The sequence below is a fragment of the Hemiscyllium ocellatum genome, chromosome 7 (assembly GCF_020745735.1).
Source record: "Hemiscyllium ocellatum isolate sHemOce1 chromosome 7, sHemOce1.pat.X.cur, whole genome shotgun sequence".
Classification (NCBI taxonomy): domain Eukaryota; kingdom Metazoa; phylum Chordata; class Chondrichthyes; order Orectolobiformes; family Hemiscylliidae; genus Hemiscyllium; species Hemiscyllium ocellatum.
Window position 1 is genome coordinate 114,440,942 of NC_083407.1, and position 20,390 is coordinate 114,461,331.

Here is a 20,390-nt window from a genome sequence, read left to right on the forward strand (position 1 = left end):
CACCTCTCAGCCTCCAGTGCTTCAGCCTATCCAGCCTCTCTCTATCACTCAAACCTTCCATTACCTGCAAGTCCTGGTAAATCTGTTTTGAACGCTGTCCAGATTGATGATATCCTTTCTATGGCAGGGTGACCAGAACTGGACACAGTACTCCAGAAGATGCCTCATCAACATCCTGTACAGCTTCAACATGATTTCCTAACTCCTATACTCAAAGAAAAGCCAGAAGAACTGCAGATGCTCTAACTCAGAAACAAAAACAGAAATTGCCGGAAAAGCTCAGCAGGTCTGGCAGCATCCATGGAGAGAAATCAGAGTTAACGTTTGGGTCTGGTGTTCTACAGAAGGGTTACTTGATCTGAAATGTTAACTCACACTGGGAAAACACTACTACCATAGGGCAAGCCAGATAGAGAACAGCCAGGGAATTCCTAGAGGCATGGCATTCATCCACAAACTCCATCAACAGACACATCGACCTGGACCCAATATACCAATCACTACAGCGGACAGCTGAAACTGACACCCGGAAGCGGCAAGGACAGACCACTATAAATGCCGGAAGAAACATCAAAGAAGCGCTTCGCAGGAGGCTCCACAGCACTGATGATGTCTCCTAGCCAGGGGACGAAACGTTTACAACAAAAACTTCCAGCTCGGCGAACAGAACCACTACAACAAGCACCCGAGCTACAAATCTTCGCACAAACTTCGATCACATTTCTCTCCACAGATGCTGCCAGATTTGCTTAGCTTTTCCAGCAATTTCTGCTTCTGCTCCTATTCTCAAAGATCTGAGTAAGGAAGGTAAGCGTGCTAGATATCTTCTTAACCACCCTGTCTAATGTGATGTAAACTTCAATAACTATGAACCTGAACCCTCAGGTCTCTGTTCTACAATACTACCCAAGGCCCCTATTTAAATTGTATAATTCCTGCTGTTCTTGGTTTTCCCAATACCACGCATTTACCCAAATTAAATTCCATCTGCCATTCCTTAGCCCAATGACCCAATCAGCCAAGAACACTTTGTCATCTTAGATAACCTTCTTCACTGTTGCTATGTCACCCGTAAAATTACTAACCATGCTTTTTGTCTTCTCAGCTAACTCATTACATAAATGACATGCAAAAGCAGAGGTCTGTGAGGAAAGTAAAGAATTTTTTCATAGACAGAGAGGGGCTGCTGAGTGGTCAAGCAAACTTGATAGTATCCCAAGCTCCAGGATTGGATGAAATGTATCCCAGGTTGTTGAACGAGATACAAGAGGAAATAACAGGGGAGCTTGCAAAAAAAATGTAATTCCTCTCTGGCTACAGGAGAGGAGCAAGAGAACTGGCGATAGCTAGTGTGATACCATTATTTGAGAAGGGAATAAAGGATAAATCAGAAAACTACAAGCTGGCCGGTCTAACCTTGGTGGGGGAGAAACTATTGGAAGCAATTCTGAGGGACGGAATTAATCTTGTTATGACATGGGGTAAACCCCCCTACTAATTTAAACCCGCAACACAGAAAAGATTCATCCTGTGCTGTAATCTGTTAAAATACGAGAGGCAAAGAACTATTCCAGAAGTCACTATTTAGAGTAAAAATTAACAACTTTATTCTGTAAGTCCAACGGGGAATATTAAACCCAACAACCATTTCCAATTCCTTTCTCTTAAATCTATCTTTTACCACCCACTCTACAACATTAGTCCAATTAAAAAAAATCTGATTAAGTTTTTCCAAGAAAGAATCATGTTTCAAAACCAGTCGATTCTCCTCTGTAGATCCTCTCCAGGTTGGCCTCGATGTTCTCCTGCACAAACCCTCACAGACAGGTTCCTTTCAGAGAGCTCTTCAGCTGGCAGACTATATTTGCAGGTCTTTGGCATTTCTCTATCTAACGGTTCAAGATGTCCAGTTTTATACCCCAAAACATTAGATCGTTTCACTGGTTTTAATATTATTCGAATACTAAATTCAAATTTAATTGGATTTTGCAATCTTGGGGCATAATTTAAACTGATTGGTCAAATTTGAATTTGTCTTTGTTTGATGGCAACTCAGCTGCAGCTATTTGTTTCCACCAGGTGTTACATTCCTCCTTGGTTTAGAACTCTGTGCTGTGTCAGTCAGTCCTTGCTAGCTTTTCAACTCTCTTAAAAGTACAGTACATCTCTACACCTTCATAACAATCTGAATTGGAGAGACCGGGAATAACCAACAAGAATCAGTATGATTTTCCTCAGGTGAGGTCATGTTTGTATATGATAGTGGACAGTAAAGTCAAATCTACAGATTGACGTCTGTGGTTGCGAGCTTTGAGAAGTTTTTCAAATGTGCCATTAAAACAACAGCTATATTCAGAAACAACTAAAACGGATGATGCAGGCCCAGAGTGGTGGAAGCACACATTAGTTGTAAGTGATGTGGCACTTGTGTGTGACTACAATAGATTACACAGAGTTCAGTGAAGAAAGGAGAAAGGTATTTGGGAAAACAAAGCATCTGATTAGGGAGCAGGATTGATGAGTTCATCTACTCTTTAAAGTCAATTTAAGGTCTTTAGCTTGGTGTTTAGCTCTCTTAGAGTCAGAGATGTACAGCATGAAAACAGACCCTTCGGTCCAACCTGTCCATGCCGACCAGATATACCAACCCAATCCAGTCCCACCTGCCAGAACCAGGTCCATATTCCTCCAAACCATTCCTATTCATATACCCATCCAAATGCCTCTTACATGTTGCAATTGTACCAGCCTGCACCACACCCTCTGGTAGCTCATTCCATACACGTACCACCCTCTGCGTGAAAACGTTGCCCCTCAGGTCTCTTTTATATCTTTCCCCTCTCACCCTAAACCTATGCCCTCTAGTTCTGTACTCCCCCAACCCCAGGGAAAAGACTTGTCTATTTACCCTATCCATGCCCCTCAATTTTGTAAACCTCTATAAGGTCACCCCTCAGCCTCCGACGCTCCAGGGAAAACAGCCCCAGCTTGTTCAGCCTCTCCCTGTAGCTCAAAACCTCCAATCCTGGCAACATCCTTATAAATCTTTTCTGAACCCTTTCAAGTTTCACAACATCTTTCCAATAGGAAGGAGACCAGAATTGCACGCAATATTCCAACAGTGGCCTAACCAATGTCCTGTACAGTCGCAACATGACCTCCCAACTCCTGTACTCAATACTCTGCCCAATAAAGGAGAGCATACCAAATGCCTTCTTCACTATCCTATCTACCTGCGACTCCACTTTCAAGGAGCTCTTGTCTTTTTTCATCAAAATAAAAGAACTATAGTAAAATAAAAAGATAAATAAAATAAAAAATAATGATTCTTCAAGTATAAATAAATAGAACATGATAGAGATGGCAGTTTGGATGACGTGTTGCACCTACAGCATATGGGAGCAATAAGACCATAAGGGGATAGGGGCAGAATTAGGGCATTCAGCTCATTGAGTCTGCTGCACGATTTGATCATGGCTGGTATGTTTCTCAACCCCATTCTCCTGCCATCACACTTTGTTACAATCCAAGATGGCAGCACCAGGAAGGCAGGCTCCTGCGTCAGTCCACTCCGAACTGGCCACTTCCTCCCTTCTTTCTTTCCCCTTTTTGTCTTCTTTCTTTCTCCTTTATCCTCTTCCTGTCAGCAGTGGCATGACGGTGACATCGCAGAGGAGGGTGGGCACAGCAGGAGTCTTGGCAGGGCAGCAGACTGATCTGGCAGCAGAGCTGGGGACTCTTGGTTGTGGTAGGCCTGTAACGGGGACTCCAGGCCTTAGTGAGGGATTGGTGGAGTGGTAAGCCCAGATTGGGGACTCCAGGCATTGGCAAGGCAGTAGCCTCAATGAAACAAGGACTCCTGCTTGTGGTAGGCCCAGGGCAGGGGCTTCAGGCCTCGGTAAAGTAGGGGCTGAAGCAGTGGCAGTGTGGTATGCTCAGAACAAGGACTCCAGGCAGCAGTGGAGCCAAGGATTCCTGGTTGCGGTAGGTCTGGAGTAGGGTCTCATGGTTATTGGCAAGGTGGCAGTGGCAGCTGAGTTGGGGGTTCCCGGTTGCGGGGGCGAGTGGGGGTCCAGGCGAATGTGGCATCAGCGGCCCACTGGCAGGGCGGGCCCAGCGACAAAGCAATCGCACTCGAAGAGTGGTGACTCTGACATTGGTAGGTCCAGCGCTGGCAGCAGAGGGGTGATGGTGCAGGCGTTGTTGGTCCAGCAGCTCAGGATTCGGGCCTTATGGTGAAGGCAACCAAATGAAAATTGACTCTCAACTATAACATTTTAATCTTAAACTAATCAATATAATGCTGGATTGTGGCAACAGTTGAAGCTTTTCATTGTATTTTACCGTGTTGCTCATCGGAGAGAATAAGTGACAATAAATCATCATTCATCGTTCACCGCATATTCCCTGATTCCTCCTATTAATAAAGATATCATCTATCTTCGTCTTAAATACACTTAATGACTTGCCCTCCACAGCTCTGTCCGGCAATGATTTCCACAGATTAACAACCCTCTGGCTGAAGAAATTCCTCCTCATCTCAGTTCTAAAGGGTTATCCTTCACTCTGAGGCTGTGCCCTTGGGTCTTAGTCTCTTCTAGTGGAGTGAACATCTTTTCCACATATGCTCCTCTGCCAGTGTACATGCTGACAGCTGAGATCCACACTGTGTGCCATGTGTTACCACATGCACTTCTCAACCTCTCTTACCACCAACACTTTACTCTTCTCATTAGTGCCCTACCCATGCATTTATGTCTTTCTCAGCTTATAATCAGCAATTTCTTTGATTTCCTATCTCTTTCTCTCTCTCTCTGTCTGGGCAAAATCTCCATGCACTCTTATAAATCACCCCCATTCCATTGCCTCACCCCACCATCAGCATAAATACCACCCTTTCTCAGCTATGTTCAGTTCTGATGAAAAATCAATGGATCCTAAAGAGAGTGTTTCTCTCTCCATTGATGCTGCCAAATCTGCTGAGTTTCTCCAGTATTCTGTGTTTATCATGGAATCCTGAAGAGTGGAATAAGGTGAATAGCCAATGTCTTTTCCCAGGGTAGGGGAGTCCAAAACTAGAGGCATAGGTTTAAGGTAAGAGAGGAAAGCTTTAAAGGAGACCGGAGGGGCAATGTTTCACACAGAGGGTGGTACATATATGGAACAAACTACCAGAGGAAGTGGTAAAGACTGGTAATTAGATTAGACTCCCTACAGTGTGGAAACAGGCCATTTGGCCCAACAAGTCCACACGGACGCTCGGAAGAGTAACCCACCCAGACCCATTTCCCTCAGACTAATGTACCTAACATAATGGGCAATTTAGAATAGTCAATTCACTTGACCTGCACATCTTTGGACTGTGAAAGGAAACCTGAGCACCTGGAGGAAACCCACACAGACACAAGGATAATGTACAAACTCCACGCAGTCACCCGAGGCTGGCATCGAACCCAGGTACCTGGCACTGAGCCACCATGCCACCCTGACAACATTACAACATTTAAAAGATACTTGGATAGGTATATGGATAGGAAACATTGAGAGAGAGATATGGGCCAAGTGGGATGGGTTCAGTTCAGGAAACCTGGTTGGCATGGACAAGTTGTGCCACAGAGCCTGTTACCCTGCTGTGTAACTCTGTCCTCAGCACCTTTTGCTATACTGCAGTGTGCTACATCCATCTCACACTTGCTCCAAATGTCAAAGCTTACATGGCAAAAAACTGCATGCGCAGGCAACCATGTCTCAGCATTTTTCGGGAGAAGTCCTCAGTGAAGACAATGGAGGCACCGGTCAGTGAAAGGGTCCCAGCACAGTTAAGTCAACATCTGTCCTAGCCTATCCAGCCTCTCCTTATAACTCAAACCTTGCAGTCTTGGTAATATTCTTGTCAATATATTTTGCACCCTTTCCAGTTTAAAAACATCCTTCCTGTACCAGAGCGATCAGAATTCTACACCACTGTCTTGTACAGCTGTAACACGACATCCCAACTCCCGTACTCACTGCTCTGACTGATAAAGGCACCACCCTATCTACCAGTAATGCCATTTTCAAGGATGTACGTACATGCACCCCTAGGTCTTTTGTTATCTAACATGCCCCAGGACCCTGTGAAAGTCCTACCCTGGTTTGTCTTACCAAAATGCAGCACCTTGCATTTATCTGCATTAAACTCCACCTGCCATTTCTTGGCCTACTAGTCTGCAAACTCAGTAACAATGCCCTCAGTTCCTTTGTCCAGATCGTTTATGCATAATGTGAATAACTGTGGTCCCAACTAGTGCAGCTCCACTAGTCATCATCTGCCATCCTGAAAAAGACCCCTTTATCCTGCGTCTGTGCCTTCTGCCAATTAGCCAATTTTCTATCCATTCCAGTACCTTGCCTCTAACAAGTTCTTATTTTATTTTGCAGCCTCCTCTGTGACACCTTGTCCAAGACCTTCTGGAAATCCAAATAAATTGTGTCTACTGGCCCTCCTTTGTCTAATTTGTTGGTTACCTCCTTAAAGAGTTTGAACACATTTGTCCTTGATGAAGTCAAGTGTCAAGAAAATGTTGCATTAACATGATACCAATTACATTACGTGTTCTTGGCAGAACAGAAAATACGTTTGCTGATGATGAGTTGTAAAATAGTATGACAAATCTATTCTACCCTAAGTACAAACAAATTAAACCCTTATGAATGACTCACTCAGTATAAAGAAATGCTCTCGGTTCAGCTGTTTAATAAGTCACCTTTGGTAGCTTGGATTCAAGTAAATTGTACCATTTCCAGGAAGGAATAAGGAAGGCATAAACAAAAGGCAGCCAAGATTCTTCTTATCACTTATTATTGAGGATAGCTTTACATAGTCCAATAATGTGTTGAGACTTTTTAGAAAAGTTATCACATGCTGATTTTATGGCAAAATTGAACCCCGTGGGATAAGAGTGGCTGTAGCATGGATACAAAATTAGTGATAAGATGCAAAACAAAGTTGTGGTGAGTGTTTTTTTTGTCGGCTGAGTGGAGATTTATAGCAGCCTTCCCCAAAGTTCAATGGGAGTGACCATTGCTGAGTTTACATCTATGAACTAGCAGAAGGCACAATTTTGAAATGTGCAGAACATCTGAAATTTGGAATTCTAATAAAACAGGCAGATAAAATCAGCAGAGCCGTGTGAAATAGAAATTACCACAGGTTTTGGTTGGAAGAATGAGAGAAAATGCTGAATGGGTTAATGTTAAAGGGCTTGCAAGGATGCAGAGAGAAACCTAAGCCTTCTGTGCACAAATCTCCAAAGGTGACAGGACAGAATACAGACGTAACACATATGAACACACAAATCAGGAGCAGGAATAGGCCTTTTGGCCATTCACTCCTGCTCTGCCAATCAGTAAGATCATGGCTAATTTGAGTTTGGCCTCAACCCCACATTCCCAACCACTCCTGATAGATTCTCGACTAACAAGGAAATATTGAAGAATAACAAAAAAATTCACAAGCATTTACATTACAAAAGTCAGGAAGTTATATAAACTTGTATAAGAACACTTATTTGACCGCCAACTACAAGTGGAACTAGCTGTCATGCTCTTTGAATGAACCAGTGCAAACTCAGTGAGCTGAATGCCTACCTTCTATGCTGCACTTAAGAATGGGTATAGGGTATAAGCAAGCAGGGAGAGAGTGTTGTGAAACAAGTGGTTCAGCTGAGCATGACTCAGATCAGATAAGAACTTACAGTTAACAATGGAGTGCTGGTGGGTAAGGGAAACAGGTTAACAAGAATGAAAAGCAGTCTTTACGTAGAGCCATTTAACAATATTAGAAGCATTCAGTATGCAAGGTCAGCTAACAAGGAGAAAAGTATTAATTATGTGAAGTTATTCATTGTGTAACTACAGATGGCTTAATCTTTACTATTGACACTCGCTGATTGTAATGGTCACCCAATTAAAGTATGTTGCCTTATCTGGATGCTCCTCTCTGTAAAATGGCTATCTAGTTCATTGAGAAACTGCTGTTCCAGAGAAGACGGTGAACTCATGTCCCTGCGCACATGTGCGATCATTCTCTCTCCCTCCAGGGCCCGGAATAAAGATGAAGGAGGTAAAATTATACTGTGTCTGAGTGTTTTGCTTCAACTGAGGGTGGGAAATGGGACAACACACTGTTCTATGAAACAACAATCAGCTGAGTGTGAGATGCAAAGTTCTAATCTATTCAGTGTTTTGTACGTGTTGTAACATTGAAAATAATGTATGTGGTAACATTTAATTCAAACTTGCCATGGGTGGTGCACAAATAGCCCCAAAGGAAACTGGTAAAGTGAATGTCTGAACAAACTGATGGGCTAGAAGATGTCAGGTCCGATCCCCCTTCTCTACTCAGAATCAGAATCATACAGCAGGGACACAAACCCTTCGATCCAACCAGTCTATGCCAAACATAATTGGCCTCACCAATGTCCTGTACAACCTCAACATAACATCCCAACTCCTATACTCAAAGAACTGAGCAATGAAAGCAATATTGATTTGTCTTGTTCCCTCAAGAGCTGAAACTTTTAATTTCCTTTCAACATGTAAATTAGAAAGCCAATTTTACCAACTTCTTTTGACTATATTGTACATTTCTACACATACCAGTGTGTCCACTTTTCAGAAGTTTTACATTGGCTGTAAAGCATTTTGGTCACATCCTCAAGTTATAAATGTGTGCTACATGAATACTAATCTATCAGTCTTATAATGATTGCTGGAAAGTGTGTAAAAAAAACGATAAGAACAATTAGTTTTCCATTGTCAAATAGAATAGCAACACTCCATGGAGTGCATACCAACTATGAAATCACTCAAGCTTTGGAAAACAAAAATCAATAATCCAAAGCAAACCTGTAATATGAGATCTTGGAATTTTCAGGTTGTTGAAAAAGGTGTTCTATGTCTGCTTTCCGTTTTCCAAGAAGATTGAGTAAGTCAAAGCGTTGGATTTGATACAGGAGTTCAGGGATAATATCCAAGTCTTGTTGCTGCAGTTCTCTGAACAGATCCTGTGCACTGGCTATCCCCTTGCCCGCTTGCAGGTGATCAGTGCACAGAAACTTCAAGTCCCCCAATTCTTCTTTATCCAATTCCATGCTTACTTCATATAAACTGTTGGAGTTAACATCCATCTTCTCCTCCAGTCTCCTAAAACAAAAGCAAAATTTGGGTTCAGTAACAATTTTCATTCTCCTAAAGATGTTAAGACATTGCCCTGAATAAAATGTTCATAAGAATCCATTCCTTCTTCGGCCACTTCAGGGGAGATACTGGCTGTGGAATTAGATTAAAAAATGAGGTCTGCAGATGCTGGAGATCACAGCTGCAAATGTGTTGCTGGTCAAAGCACAGCAGGCCAGGCAGCATCTCAGGAATAGAGAATTCGACGTTTCGAGCATAAGCCCTTCATCAGGAATGGATGAAGGGCTTATGCTCGAAACGTCGAATTCTCTATTCCTGAGATGCTGCCTGGCCTGCTGTGCTTTGACCAGCAACACACTTGCAGCTGTGGAATTAGATTGCACAGTTCCACATCCACAGCCAAGTTTCATTTCTGATGAACAGTTTGGACTATGGTTCAACTTCACATTACCTCACAATATTTCAAATCTTCAGTGCCAATGTTTGTTTTCAGCTTTTCTTGCTACCCTTTCACTGAACGTCATGTTTCTTGTCAGGGTTCAGCTCTAAAGCATTAGGCTGCGTTATCTCAGAATTACAGAGCCATACAGCACAGAGAAAAGGCCTTTTGGCCCGACTTGCCTCTGCTGACCAAGTTTCCAAAACTGAATTTGCCTGCATTTGGCCCATATCTCTGTAAACCCTTCTTATCTGTGCACTGTCCAAATAGCTTTTGAATGTTGTAATTGTACAACAACACACTTCCACTGCTTCCTCTTGCAATTCATTCCATATCTGCATCACCCTCGGTCTGAAAAAGGTGCCCATCGGGCCCCTTTTAAATCCTTCTCCTCTCACCTTAAGCCCATGCAATCTAGTTTTGGATTCTCCTACCATGGGTAGAAAGATGTGCAGGCTAGGTGGATTGGCCATGCTTAATTACCCATTGGATGTGCAGACTAGGTGGATTAACAGTGGGAAATGCAGGATTACAGGTAGGATAGTCAGTAATTAACAATCTGTTGCAGGTTCTGACAATCATGTAAGGGTGGCAGGAGGCGGTCCCCTGTTTGATTGTCCCATGATGGATTGAATTTTCTCAGGATTGGGGGGTGGGGAGAAGAGTTTTCATGGATGAATACAGAGAAAGTGTCCCCACTGACCAGAATGTTAGTAATCAGCAAACAGAGATTAAGGTAATGTGAGTGAGTTGTGATCTAGAATCACCTAACTTTCAAAAGGAAATTAGATAAAATACCTAAAAAGATAAAACTGCAGGACTGTGGAGAAAGAGGCAGGGAGTGGTGTTGATTAGTCAAGCTAGCATAAGCAAAACAGTATGACGGATGTCTTGCGCTACATCATGCCATGATTTTTTTTAATTTATAAAATAAAATATGGTGGTGGTTACAAAAAAAAAGGGGCAGCATGTTGGCCCAGTAGTTAGCACGGCTGCCTCACAACACCAGGCACCCGGGTTCGATTCCAGCCTCGGGTAACTGTCTGTGTGGAGTTTGCACATTCTCCCCATGTCTGAGTGGGTTTCCTCTGGGTGCTGCGGTCTCCTCCCACAGTCCAAAGATGTGCAGGTTCACTGCATTGGCTATGCTAAATTGTCCATGGTGTTCAGGGATGGGTAGGCTAGGTGCATTAGTCAGGGGCTAAATGCAAAGAGAATAGGTCTGGGTGGGCAACTCTTTGGAGGGTTGGTGTACACTTGTTGGGCCAAAGGACCTGTAGGGATTCTAATTCTAAAACCTTGGCTATTCACCCCACATTTTATAAACTATTATAAGGTCACTCCTTAGCCTCCTACACTCCAGCAAAAAGGTTCCAGCCTAACCAACCTCTCAATAACATCCTTGTACATTATTTTTGCATCCTTTCCAGTTTAATAATGTCCTACCTACAGCAGGGCAACTAGAATTGAATGCAGTACTCCAACTGTAATGTTACCAACGTCTGTACAGCTGTAACATGACATTCCAACTCCTGTACTGAATGGTCTGACCAATGAAGGAAAGAGTGCAAAACACTTTATCACCACCTTGTCTTCTTGTGACACCACTTTCAAGCAACAATATACAAGTATCCTCAGGTCCCTATGTTCGACAGCATTCTTCAGGGCTCAAACATGAACAAGTCTTGCCCTGGTTTGTCTTACAAAAATGCAACACTTCGCATTGATCTAAATTAAAGTCCATTTGTCCTTCCTTGATCCATTTGATCAAGATCCTGTCACTCTTAGATAACCTCTTACTGTCCACTATACCACCAATTTTGGTGTCATCTGTAAACTTACTAACCACAATATAAATGTTGAACAATAATGGATCCAGCATCGATCCTTTGATTTCTTGAAAACAGTCCACATTACAGAAGAGCAAGGGCCAGAGGTCTTAAAAAACATAAATGTGTTTACATCTCCAGGACCTGATTAAGTCTATCCCAGGACATTGTGGGAAAAGGAGGGTAGAAATTGCGGGACACCTAGCAGAGATATGTATCATTACCAACCGTGGGTGAGGTGTCAGAGGACTGGAGGGTGGCTAATGTTGTGCTTTTATTTAAGAAAGGCTAGAAAGAGAAACCAGTGAACTACAGACTAGTAAGCCTCAAGTCAGTGATGTTTTTTAAGGTGACCAAGGACGTAGATAAAGGCAGAGCGGTAGACGTTGTCTATGTAGACCTTAGTAAAGGCTTTGACAAAGTTCCATGTGGTAGACTAATCAGTGAAGTTAGGAGAAAGTGAGGACTGCAGATGCTGGAGATCAGAGCTGAAAAATGTGTTGCTGGAAAAGAGCAGCAGGTCAGGCAGCATCCAAGGAGCAGGAGAATCGACGTTTCGGGCATAAGGGACTTTTACATAAATACAAGAAGAAGGGCTTATGCCCGAAATGTCGATTCACCTAATCAGTGACGTTAGATTATATGGGATTCAGGGAGAGCTTGCCAATTGGACAGAAAATTGGTTTGATGGTAGGAGACAGAAGATGGTGGTGGAGGGTTATTTTTTGGACTGGAGGCCTGTGACCAGCCATGTTCTACAGGGAGAGATGCTGGGTCCAACTGTTGTTTGTCATTTATATAAATGACTTTGATGAGAATTTAGGAGAAATTGTTAATTAGTTTGCAATGAAACAAAAACGTGTGGCATTATCAACAGTGGAGAAGTTTATCTAAGTGTACAAAGGCATCGTGATCAATTGGGCCAATGGCGTATGGAGTGGCAGATGGAGTTTAATTTGGAAAAATGAGAGATATTGCATTTTAGTAAAACCAAAAATGGGCTGGACTTATACAATTAACAGTAGGACCTTGGGTAGTGTTATCGAACAGAGACACCCAGGGGTTTATGTACGTAGTTCTTTGAAAGCTGCGATAGAGGCTTGCCTTTATTGCTCAGACCATGGAGAAGGGGAGCTAGGAAGTCATGTTGAGGTTGTACAGGACATTGGTGAGGCCACTTTTGGAATACTGTGTACAGCCACCCTGTAAAATTGGAATGGGTTCACAAAAGATTTACCAGATGTTGCTAGGACTGAAGGGTTTGAGTTCTAAGGATAGACTGGAACGTTTTTTTAACTGCAGCTTAGGAGGTTAAGGAGTTACCTCATAAAAGGGTCATAAATCATGACGGGCATTAATAAAGTGAATAGCAAAGGCCTTTTCCCTAGGGTGGGGGAATTCAAAACCAGGGGCATATTTTAAAGTGAGAGGGGAAAGATTTAACACGAACCTGAGGGGCAACTTTTTTTTTAAATCAAAGGGGATGGTTCGTAGGTGGAATGAACTGCCAGAAGAAGTGGTAAATGCAGGTACAGTTACAAAATCTGAAAGACATTCGGATAGGTCCGTGAATAGAGGAAATTTGGTTGACATGGATAAAGTGGACTGAAGGGCCCGTTTCCGTGCTGTATGCCTCTATGACTCTAACCTTCTCTTGTCTTATTACTGTTTAGGGTCCCACCACAAGTGTCACCAAGTTATAAATTAATCTTTCCACAAATGACTATTCAGATTTAGGTAGTTGGTGAGGGGGGGGTTTGCCGTAAGAGTAGATACAGGAACTTAGGTGAATGGATGAAAGATCTGGTTAACCATGGAAAAGAGGAAGTCGAAACAGAGGAGTTATAACGTCATTTCAGTGTAGTCAGTGGCTTGATACTGATTGTTTTGCAGCTTGTGGAAGAAGAAGTGGAGAGACTATCTAAGCATTAAATTTAAGAGATGTGGGAATTTTATATTCATGTTAAAGAGGAATGGGGAAAGTGCTGGTGAGCCTCATACACTGTCTAGTCCTTGATGGAGACTGAGGCACTTGGTAAATATTAACTTGGCACATACTTGGAAGATCACAGGTTCAAACCTCATTACAGAACTTGTGCATAGAAGAAGGATTGAGTGCATATCTGTTTAACAGGTCAGCAGATGCTTCACATCCCCAAGACAACAAAGGAATCTGCAACCAATTTACTGTGTCAAACAAATGGGGACAACAGAACAGTCCTATTCAAATGGACAGAGGTAATACTCTCCCCTTTAGTTTTTGATTAGATTCCCTGCAGTGTGGAAACAAGGGCCTTTAGCCTAACCAGGCCACTCTGACCCTCCGAAGAGTAACCCACCCAGACCCATTTCCCTCTGACTAATGCACTAGCATATGGGCAATTCAGCAAGGCCAATTCACCTGACCTGCACATCTTTGTGACTGTGGGAGGAAACCAAAGCACCCAGAGGAAACCCACGCAGAAATGGGGAGAATGTGCTAACTCCACACAGACAGTCACCCGAGGCCAGAATTGAACCTAGGATCCTGGTGCTGAGGCAGCAGTGCTAACCACTGAGCCACCGTGCCACCATGTTGGCCACAAGCTATTGAAATCATCTACTTCCATTGTAATAAATGCTGTATTTCAGATTAACAATGAAGCAAGAATTCTGTGAAGGAATAAAAGTAAAATATGGCTTCATATTTGCTCGGAAACATTCTTCCCTCAACCAAAATCTGGTTCTTCCATCATTTTATTTGTAGATCTTTTCCACGTATAAAGTGGCTTTCATAGCTGCATTAAACTGATTAACAAAGGAAGCAGAATCAGAGCAGGAATTCCTGCTCCCTTTGTTAATCATTGGGTGTCTTAAAGATCACAGAATCCCTACAGCGTGGAAGTACGCCATTCGGCCCATCGAGTGCCAACCAAATCTCCAAAGAACATCTCACCCTCACCCCAACCTTGCATTTCCCATGGCTAATCCACCTGCACATTCCTGGACACCATGGCCAATCCATCTAACCTGCACATCTTTGGGCTGTGGGAGGAAACCAGAGAACCTGGAGGAAACCCACACAGACACAGAACGTGCAAACACCATACAGGATGGTCGCCTGTGGCTGGGATAGAATCTGGGTGCCTGACACTGAGATAGCGGTGTTAACTAATGAGTCAGCATGCCACCCCTTGGATTCCCAAATGCACACAGGAATACTGTTGAAATGTAGCCAATTAAAATATCACTACTTAAACATCAAGAAAATTGGCGTGGTTCCTCCACTTGTCTATTTGAACCTGTGGAATTGGTCATTCTGCTTGAGCTGTGTTTCCTTGTCTTCTCTGCATGCACGTGCATCTGGAGATGAATCATGCAGTGACTGCTGATACACTCCTGGTCACTGTTAACCAATGGTCACCACAGACATTTATTGCATAATTAGTCATTCGAAACACTTCTTGATTGAGTTTTATTCTTTTTTTCTGGCTGATCGGATTGAGGTTAGATTTTATTAACAGTGCCCTCCTCGGGTTGGGAGGGTATCTGTGGCATATCTACGTGAAGATGTGCTTGAATCAAATAATAGTTTATAATCCACCAGATTGAAACATAAATACAACTTTTTAATAACAGACGCATTACGTTTTAAAACAATTGAAGGGTCGCTTGAGATCATAGTCAAAGAAAGCTACTCCAACCTGTACATATATTATACATCACACATATCAATCCGTTGGAATTAAGATAGCGAGTCTGCAAAACCCACCAAAACCTCACCTGGGCTATGTTAAAGAGCCACATCCCCTGACCTGTTAACAGGGTATTACCAAATCACTTGAGCTTTTACATTTTCTGAAATCATTTAGACAGTGGCACCCTGGCTAATACAGGGGCTAATCAGCTCACACTTGGAATGGCTTTATTTGGCTCACACCTGCTAGTTGGAGGAAAAAAGAAGGACAGATAACAAGCCAACTCTTCACATGTTTTAAGCCTATGCTTTCTCACTAGAACGGAGGACAAGCAGTTGAGATACGGAGAGAGAAATCCCAAGGAAGGTGACTTCTGCTTCCCAGATTTCCCATCTGGGAAAATCCACACTCTGCTACGGACAGAGATTTCATAAAAGAACTCAGCCCAACATACTATCTCCAGATGTACAACCAACTTTAAATCAGAACTATGAAATTCAGCCGGAAACCAGCCAAGCCACTGAATTGCTGACTCTAAACACTTTTTACTTTCAATGGATTCTAATTTTACCAACATAGCCTACCCCATTCTGTATTCCTTCTATGCATTTGTGTTAACTTTAAATGTGTTTAGAACATAGAACAGTACAGCACAGGAATGGGCCCATTGACCCACGATGCTGTGCATAATAAGATGCCAAATTAAACTAATCTCTTCTACCTACCTTTGGTCCATATCCCTCCATTCCTTGCATTTTCATGTAATTATGTAAAGGTCCCTTATACACCCTTTATTGTACTTGCCTCCACCATCATCCCTAGCAGAACGTTCCAGACGCCTACCACTGTGCAAAAACATTTGTCCCTCAACTCCTTTGACCTTAAACGCGTGCCCTCCCCCTCCAATTTTAGATACTTCAACTCTGGTAAAAAGATTCTGACCGTCAACCCTATCTATACATTCCTTAATTGTATAGACTTATATTAAGTCTCCTCTCAGCCTCTGCTGCTCTAGAGAAAACAACCCAAGATTTTTCTCGCCTCTCCTTTTAGCTCACACTCTCTAATCCAGGCAGCATCCTGATAAGATTTTCTCCAAAGCCTCCACATCCTTCCTGTAATGTGGCGACCAGAACTGAACACAGTACTCTAAGTGTGACTTAACCAAAGTCTTATAAAGCTGCAACATGACATCCTGATTCCTGTACTCAATTCCGCAACCAATAAAGGTAAGCATGGCATACACCTTCTTTACCGCCCTATCTACTTGAGTGGCCACTTTCAGGGAACTAAGGATTTAAACTCCAGGATCCCTCTGTACATCAATGCTGTTCAGGGTCCTGACATTAGCAATACTCTTCCTTAACATTTGACCTCCCAAAGTGTAGCACCTCACAGTTGCCCGGATTAAAACTCCATTTCTCTGCTCATATGCGACTCCCGCTGAATCCTTTGCCAACCTTCTACACTATCCACAACTCCACTGCTCTTTGTGCTGTCTACAAACTTACAAATCCACCATCTACATTTTCATCCAAGTCATTTATATATGGGCGGCACAGTGGCTCAGTGGTTAGCACTGCTACCTCACAAATCCAGGGACATGGGTTTGTTTCCACCCTTGGGTGACTGTGTGGAGTTTGTACATTCTTGCTGTGGCTGCATGGATTTCCTCCAGGTGGTCCACTTTCCTCCCACAGTCCAAAGATATGCAGGTTAAGTGGATTGGCCAAACTAAATTGCGCCGTGGTATCCAGGAATGTGCAGGCTAGATGGATTATCAATGGGAAATGCAGGGTTACGGGGATAGGGTTGGGGGTGTGTCCGAGTGGGATGCTCTTTGGAGGGTCGGTCTGGACTCAATGAGTCGAATGCCTGGCTTCCACACTGATATCACAAACAGCACAGATCCCTGCAGAACACCACTACTCATGGTCTTCCATTCTGAAAAACACCCTTCCACCACTACCCTCTGTCTCCTATGGGCAAGCCAAATCTGAATCCAAGTGACCAAGTCACTGTCGATCTTATGCATCTTAACCTTCTGGATAACCCTACCATGGAGGAACCTTGTTGAAAGCTTTACAAAAATCAATGTAGACAACATTGACTGACCTACCCTCAATCACCTTCGTCACCTCCTCGAAAAATTCAATCAAGTTATTAAGACACGACCTGCCCTGCACAAAGCCATGCTGACTGTACCTATTTAGGCCATGCTTTTCCGAATGCACATAAATCCTGTCCCTCAGAATTCTCTCCAATAGCTTTCCATCCACCAATATGAGAGTCACCAGTCTATAGTTTCCTGGACTCTCTCTATTTTCCTTCTTCAACAGAGGAACAACATTAGTTACTTGCCTAGTCCTCCGGGACCTCTCCAGGGGCTAATGAGGATACAAACATCTTGGTCAAGGCCCCAGCAATCTCCACTCTTACCCCGTTCGTGAATCTGGCTTAGATACCATCAGCCTTGGGGACTTATCCATCTTAATGCTCTTCAAGGGACCCAACACCACTTTTTCTTGATCTCAGAATGCCCTGGGATATTAGCATGCTCCACACTAATCTCACTAACCTCCATATTCTTCTCCTGGGTGGATACTAAGGATGCCACATGGCAGTACCAGACCAGGTTAGGGGCCTAAATCAACCACACAGACACCCACCACCTGCATCAAGGCTTACACAATATAACGGGATACAAAATGATAGCAGACAAAAAACACATCCCTCCCAGATGCGCTCAATGCTTTCTATGCTAAGTTCAAGAGAATGCCAATGGCACCGTGTCATCTGCTCTGACAATGCCAGGCACACTTGTTCCCTCTGTCACCACTGCAGATGTCAGATCAGTCTTCCTGAGAGTCAACCCAAAGAAAGCGATGGACCCAGATAGAGTTTCTGGCCATGCATTTAGATCATGTGTGGACCGGCTGGCAGAGGCACTCACTGACATCTACAACCTCTCCCTTTCTGCAAGCCGAAGTCGCCACCTGCCTCAGGAAGATCACCATCATTCCAGCACCAAACAGAACACATGCAATATGCCTTAATGAGTACTGCCCAGTGGCTCTGACCTCCATAATCATGACGTGCTTCAATAAGCTGGTCATGGCTTATATCAACGCTCATCTCCCAGACAGCCTCGATCGCCTACAACTTGCCTACCGGCAAAACTGGTCCATGCCGTACGCCATTTCCTTAGTCCTACACTCATCCTTAGGACATCTGGATAACAAGGATACCAACATTACGTTCCTACTCATCAACCACAGCTCTGCCTTCAACATCATAATCTCTTGGAGACTGATCTCAAAACTCTGAGACCAAGGTCTCATCTCCACCCTCTTCAACTGGATCCTCAGCTTCCTGACCTACAGACCGCAATCAATCAACATAGACAACAGCTCTGCCTTCAGAATTATTCTCATCACTGGCATCCCACAAAGATGCATTCCCTGTATACCAATGACCGTGAAGCCAAATTCCAAATGAACATCATCTACAAGTTTGCTGATGACGCCACCATGGTAGGATGGATATCAAGCAACGATGAGTCAGAATACAGAAAGGAGATAGAGGGCTTGGCGTCATGATGCAATGATAACAGTCGGCTAAACAAAAGAACTGATGATTGAGTTCAGGAAACAAGGAAGAGAATATGCCCCTATCTACGTCAATTGAGCTGAGGTGGAGAGAGTCTAGAATGTCAAGTTTCTAGAAGTAACAATAACCGACAACCTGTTCTGAATCTCCCACCAGGATGTGACAGTCAAGAAGTCACAACAACTTCTCTTCTTCCTCAGGCAGCTCAGGAAATTCAGCATGTCCATAAAGACTCTCACCAACTTTCACTGATGCATCATTGCAAGAGTTCTATCCAGGTGCATAATAGCCGGCTACGGCAACCCCATCCAGACCCATTCCTCTACATTTACCTCTAACTAATGCACCTACCCTACACTATCCAGGACTGGAAGAAACTATACAAAGTTGTGTGTATAGTCCAGACCACCACAGAAGCCAACCTCCTGTCCATGGACCCCATTTACATCTCTTGTTTCCATGGAAAGGCTACCAACGTTAATCAAAGACCCCTCCCACTCCAGTAATGCTCTCGTACAACCTCTTCCATCAGGCAGAAGATACAGAAGCTTGAACACACAGACATCAACAGGTTCAAGAACAGCTTCTTCTCTGCCACTACCAGACTGCTGAATGGACTCTCTAACCTCAAATAATCTTGATCTTGTTTTGCACACCTCCTGTGCTGCCATAACCTTGTGTGCCTCACGCTATGAGCTGTATGTCCTTGTTTGCTATTATCTGTCTATACTGTTTGCAGTACAAAGCATTTCACTGTACTTAGATACATGTGACAACAATAAATCAAATCAAATCCTACCAAAGGATATGGGGGTCAGTGAGATTTGTGTGCAGCATGCTAATATGCTAAAGCTTTTTGAGGTCAAGAAAGAAGTAGGTCTTGGATCTGTTGAAGAGCATTAAGGTTGATAAGTCCCTAGGGCCTGATGGTATCTAAGTCAGATTCATGAGAGAGGCAAGGCAGAAGATTGCTGGAGCCTTGACCAAGACCTTTACATCTTCACTAGCCATCGGAGAGGTCCCAGAGGACTAGCAAACAACTAATGTAGTTCCTCTGTTTAAGAAAGGTAATAGGGATAATCCAGGAAAGCACAGACACACATCAGTGGTTGAGAAGCTTTTGAAGAGAATTCTTAAGGATAGGTTTTATGCACATTTGGGAAAAAAAAAGCCTAATTAGGGACAGTCAGGGTGGCTTTGTGCAGGGCAAGCAATGTCAAACTACCTTGATTGAATTGCTCAAGGAGGTGACAAAGGTGATCGATGAGGGTGGAGCAGTGGATGTTGTTTACATGGATTTTAGTAAGGTTTTCGACAGGGTCCCTCATGGTAGGCTCATCTGGAAGATGGAGATGCATGGGAACGACAGTGACGTGGCCACTTGGATACAGATTTGGCTTGCCCATAGAAGACAGAGGGTGTTTTTCAGGCTGGAGGTCCGTGACTAGTGGTGTTCTGCAGGGAGTTTTACTGGGAACCCTGCTATTTGTGACACATATAAAAATGACTTTGATGAAAATGTAGATGGGTAGGTGAGTATGTTGGCACTTGATAAAAAGATCAGTGGAGTTGTGGAAAGAATAGAAGGTTGTGAAAGGATTCAGTGGACATAATTGCAGATATAGGTGGAGTAATGGCAGATGGAGTTTAATTTGG

The 20,390-nt window shown here is 43.4% G+C and overlaps 1 protein-coding gene across 5 annotated transcripts in view; it reads right to left on the reverse strand.

Annotated features, from left to right (window-relative positions):
* Window positions 1-20,390, reverse strand: part of LOC132817282 (caspase-8-like) — a 70,448-nt gene that overhangs the window by 40,445 nt on the left and 9,613 nt on the right. For all 5 annotated transcript variants that reach the window (XM_060827693.1, XM_060827692.1, XM_060827691.1 and 2 more), the window contains exon 2: window positions 8,890-9,186. In XM_060827693.1, coding sequence (XP_060683676.1) covers window positions 8,890-9,170 — 281 coding nt within the window. In that variant the 5' untranslated portion in view covers window positions 9,171-9,186. The remainder of the gene's footprint in view (window positions 1-8,889; window positions 9,187-20,390) is intronic.